This window comes from Bidens hawaiensis, unplaced genomic scaffold, assembly GCF_021521415.1.
Source record: "Bidens hawaiensis isolate Kalapana, Puna unplaced genomic scaffold, B.hawaiensis_p1.1 tig00008064_1, whole genome shotgun sequence".
Taxonomy (NCBI): domain Eukaryota; kingdom Viridiplantae; phylum Streptophyta; class Magnoliopsida; order Asterales; family Asteraceae; genus Bidens; species Bidens hawaiensis.
Genome location: NW_027491569.1, coordinates 1039747 through 1044684, shown reverse-complemented (window position 1 = coordinate 1044684; position 4938 = coordinate 1039747). Strand labels below are relative to the sequence as shown.

At 36.0% G+C, this 4938-nt stretch overlaps 1 protein-coding gene across 1 annotated transcript; it reads right to left on the bottom strand.

Annotated features, from left to right (window-relative positions):
* Positions 1 to 756: 756 nt before the first annotated feature.
* Positions 757 to 4659, bottom strand: LOC143636823 (uncharacterized; the record flags this gene model as incomplete). The annotated part of the gene is made up of 7 exons (XM_077104314.1): positions 757 to 820; positions 884 to 956; positions 1289 to 1364; positions 1644 to 1727; positions 1798 to 1941; positions 3743 to 3843; positions 4626 to 4659. Coding segments are annotated over 7 exons (576 nt in total), but the record flags the coding sequence as incomplete, so codon positions are not given.
* Between the last annotated feature and the right edge of the window lie 279 nt (positions 4660 to 4938).

Below are 4938 nucleotides of genomic sequence, written 5' to 3'. Positions count from 1 at the left end.
GGATGATTATGAAGTATAAACCGATCCGGTGTTTGAAAGAAGTGCCGATGAAACAGATGCCCAAGGATGTGCTGAAAGAGCTAAAGTGGTGGTATGTAGATTGTGAGACAGCTGAAGCAGTGATGGAAGACGAAGATGAACAAGAGCTGCTGAGAGTCTATGATCCGATGCATCTAGTGAACCTGTCTCGAGCTGATCTGCAGGTGCTGAATGAGAAGAAAATCTTTTATATCCTGCTTGGAAAGACGAAGCGAGGAAATATCAAAGAGTTGTTTCGGTATGTGTACGAGAAGGAGTGAATGCTTAAAGATGAAGATTCAGGATTGTTGAAGATTACAAGACACTTGCTTGAAGATAAAGATATGAAGCTACTGCCAAGGGGGAGTCTGTTGGTACATGATGTCAGTAGTTCAGTGTCTAGTGTCTGTAATCGAGTCGTTTGGATTTGTGTTTGTATGTAAGCGAAGTTAGCTCACAAGTTCGCTGATACAGGCGAACTTGTGAACTAAGCGAAGTTAGTGACAACTTCGCCTGAACATGCCAGGCGAAGTTGTCGTGATATATGTGTCCTAGGTTACGGCTTAGAGTAAAAAGGATTCAATCAGTTTATTCAGTTTACGTGTAACGAGTCCAGTATTAGTGATTGATATCACGTGTTTAAGGTTGCAATATAACGTGTTTGTGTTTATTGTAACGTGTGTTTAATCGTATCGTCTTCTACGCTCGTAACGTCTTACATAGGAATTCCGCACCTACGTAGAACGAGATATCTCGTGTAGATCCGGCTGGGAACCTACAAGAAATTATCACAGCATCAAATCTAACAACAAAAACTAATATTCAAAAAATTATCAATATTATTAATAATATTGGTTGTTGATACAAGTCTATAATGTTGAGGTCTTGTAACAACTTCCTTAAGCGAGTGTCAAAGTTAGACACAACCGCCAGTTTAACTGTAAAATAAATGAAAAATTATTTACTTACAAAATATGCGAACTTAAAAAATATAATTAGGGGTGTGCATGAAACCAAAAAACCGAACCGAAATAAAAACCGACAGTTTAGTTTTGTGTATGTTTTTTTGTAAAACCGAACTGTAACTTCGGTTTTGGTGTGGCATGTCATAAAAACGAACCAAATTTATAGATTTCGATATTTTGTTTTTCTATTTAAAATAATTTACAAGAACTTAATCAATAAGTAACTCAAATATTTTAGCCCAAATGTAAAATAATCATTCTCATATTAAGTAACAAAATGATCAAGCGGCCAAATACATTATTACCTCCAGACTCTTTTGAATTCGTTAGTGTTTTATGAGCGCCGGTTGGAAGGTGCCACGCGTCACCATTGGCATAGTACTAGTTAAAACACAAATAAGTAACAGTTAAGGGGATGTTTGGGATTCCTTATTTTACCTCCTTATAATTTTTCATTAAGTTAATAAGTTACAAAAGTGTAACTTATGGAACTTTTCTTCTCACAATATAAGCAATCCCAAACGCCTTATTACTTTTCAAAAAGTTTATAAGTTATAAGTTGGTGAAAATAAGCAATCCCAAACACCCCCTAAATATGCTAATTAATAACTTTTAAGTAAAACAAAATTATTACTAGTTGTTAGTCATTAGGTGAATAACCTCATACACTTCTTCAAAGTAATCATTATTAGAACAACCAGTGGCTTCAGAAACAACAAGCTTCCAAAATGGTCTTCCATCTCCCTATACAAGAAGAAAATCAAGATTAATAAATGCTGATAAATCATGTAAATAATAATAATAACAATGGTACCTGGTAACGAAGTTTTTCGGGCCATGGAGAAGAAAAGGCTCTTTTAAACCCTTGTTTTATATCAGCAGGAGTTGCATTTAAACCTATATGCAAAGATTTAGATTGAATATTATAAGAGAAAATCAAGAAAGTAGCCATTTTGCAAGGTGTGTTACATAGTTATTAAATGCGATAGGCGCACTTAAGGCCCATAGGCATCTTCTAGGCGTTAGGCGCAAGAAAAAGCGTGGGCCTGAGAAAAAAAAACGCACTTAAATTAAAAAAAAATCGCAAACAAAATTTGTAATGGCAAACAGTAATTTATTCAAATACAAAATCATTTCAAAAGCATAATCTTCAGGCATGGTTACCAAAATCATATGAAAATACAAAATAACCAATTTTTTCATACTCAAAAGCAAAAAATTCATAAAGTAATAGATATAACTTTAGCAAGCAGGTTAAAACAATGCATCTTAACAGAATTAACAACATAATCGAAAACAAAAATAAAAAACTACATAATGAATATTTTTTCCCATATATGCGACTTCAGTTAAAGTAGGCGCGAAATGAACGCCCCGCCCTAAATTTGCGCCTAGGCGCCAAAGCGCTGCGCTTTTCATTACCATGACATATGCAGAGGCAGCAGAGCCATGGTCATGATTTTTACTTGAATAGCAGAGTTAAGTCTTATCAAACAACTAAAGATGACTAGTGTTGTGTCATCGCTATACGCCTTTACGACACTTAACAAAAAGGGATGCGGCCTATGTATAATTTGGTGTCTTTTTTTATAAATTTAACTGCGCTTAACGATGTTATACCGAGGGTTTAAGTCTCTTGGCCACTTAATGCCTTCCCTGCAGCATAATACAATGGTTCACACCATAATACATTCTCGCCTTTTGCTAGGTTGAAAATGTCTAAAAGTTGTCGTCAGATTAATAAAGTGACGACAACTTTAACATGCTATAACTTAAGACTAAAGCATCCAACACGAGAGAGGTAAGCTACATGACCATGGCTTCGCGTATCTGATTTTGACCCAGCAAAATGGATGCTTTCATGATTTTTATTTAATGTGCATAACAGTTTATAAACCTAAGGGGAACGAAGTCATAACAATAGCTGCATTTAACTTATTTTGAAAACAAAGTTCATAGATGAAACCAAGTAAAATGAATCAGAGAACCTAGAATTACTAAGCCAGGGTGTAAACGACCCGAGCCTAGCCCAAGCCCGACTAGGCTCTTTTCGAGCTCTGTTTTTAAAGCTCGAGCTCGGCTGTGAGTCGTTTTTCAAGCTAGATTTTTGCTCGTTAATTATATATTGTGTAAACGACCTGAGCCTTGCCCAAGCTCGACTAGGCTCGTTTCAAGCTCTGTTTCCAAAGCTCGAACTCGGCTGGTGAGTCGTTTGTTCAAGCTCGATTTTGGCCCGTTAATAATATTTTAATTAATTTATATACAAATTTATTACTTTTATATACTTTGTAAAAACCTTAATGAGCCTAAGCTTGGCTCGAGCTCATGTGCCACGCCTTAAACAAGCCAAAGCTCGGCTGAAGCTCAGTTATGCGGTGTGAAATCAATACATAGAAGTCCAAAAGAATTAAAAATTAAAAGTAAACGTGAATATCAATCTTTTAGGCCCATGGTTGTAAAAATCGTGCCTGGCCATCGATTAGTGCCTAATTAATCGCTAGTTGGCCAAAATCAGTCATAATTGGAAATTTATATATTAAATTTGGTATATCGTATATTTGAAAATTTACATATAAATTATAATCTGGCTAATACCTACCCCACCGCCCGACTATCGCCTAGCGATTTATACAACACTGATTAGGCCTTGTATAAATTAATATAACCAGACTAAACTGACATAAACGAACAAACTTAAACATAAGCGAACAAACTTCCGCTTATTAAAATAAACGAACTTCTGCGGTTCGTATACTGACCGTATTTACTACGTAAGCTTCCTCCAGAGGCTTTGTTAACTGCACAAGTGTTCCACCTGCATCCAACAATAACCCATCGTACACTCTCTTCTTCACTGTTCCTGAATACAATCAATCAATCAATCAATCATACCCAGTAAAATCCCACCGACAGCAGAGCTATAGGTAGGGTCTGGGGAGGGTGGGATGTAGGCACACCGTACCTCTATCCAAAGGAATAAAGAGGTGGCTTCCAGAGAGACCCTCGGCTCTAAGAACATGTGTATGAAGCAAAAAAAAAAAAAAAAAGTTTAACAGTTATATAAAAAACTACTACTAATTATAATAATATTAATAAAAAGGTCACAGTTTAACCGCAATATAAAAGCTAATAATAATAATAATAAAATATGTAAGGGAAATACCATTATGGTATGTGACCTAAAAAAGTTAAGTCTAAGCCCTAAGGTATTCAATTCTCTCTAAAAATCCTTAACTTTAATTCTACTTCTCCACGAATTCCTATCCTCAACCATGTCCTCGGAGAGGTTTAGGTCTATCAAATCATGCCTAATCCTCTCATCCCAAGTCAATTTCGGTCGTCCTCTACCCCTCCTCCCCTCTATAGTAATGTTTTCTACGGATCTAACAGGATTCGTCGTCTGTCTTCTCTTTACATGTCCAAACCATCTCAATCTCCACTCTCTTATCTTGTCTGCTATGTTCGCCACCCCTAATCTCTCGCGAAGCACAACGTTTCTTATTCTGTCTAGCCTTGTGTGCCCACGTTGTTCCTGAATACAAATTCATATTAATAAATTATGGGTTTTTGTAACTAATTAAATTAATGTGGTGGGTATAATTAATTGGAAATGAAATTGGTGATGGATATCAATTAATTGACCTGTGTGAAACAACGTGGTGGGTGAGTTGGAATACGAGGATGTATTTTAAGGATTGTGTTTGATGGTTTTAGTGCTCTGAGAAGACAGCCGGTGTCCATGGCGGTTAGTACTAGGTTGTTGCTACCGGTTGTGATCTGAGTTCCAAATACGTTCAGTTCGTTTTCTTAACGAATAAACATGAACAAAGAATATATAGTTATTTTTTTCGTACTTCTGTGTATAATAATTGCTATTATAATACATTGATTAAAAGTTATATGAATTTTAGGCTCATTTAGGCGCCCAAACCGGTTCGGGCTCGTTTATTAAACA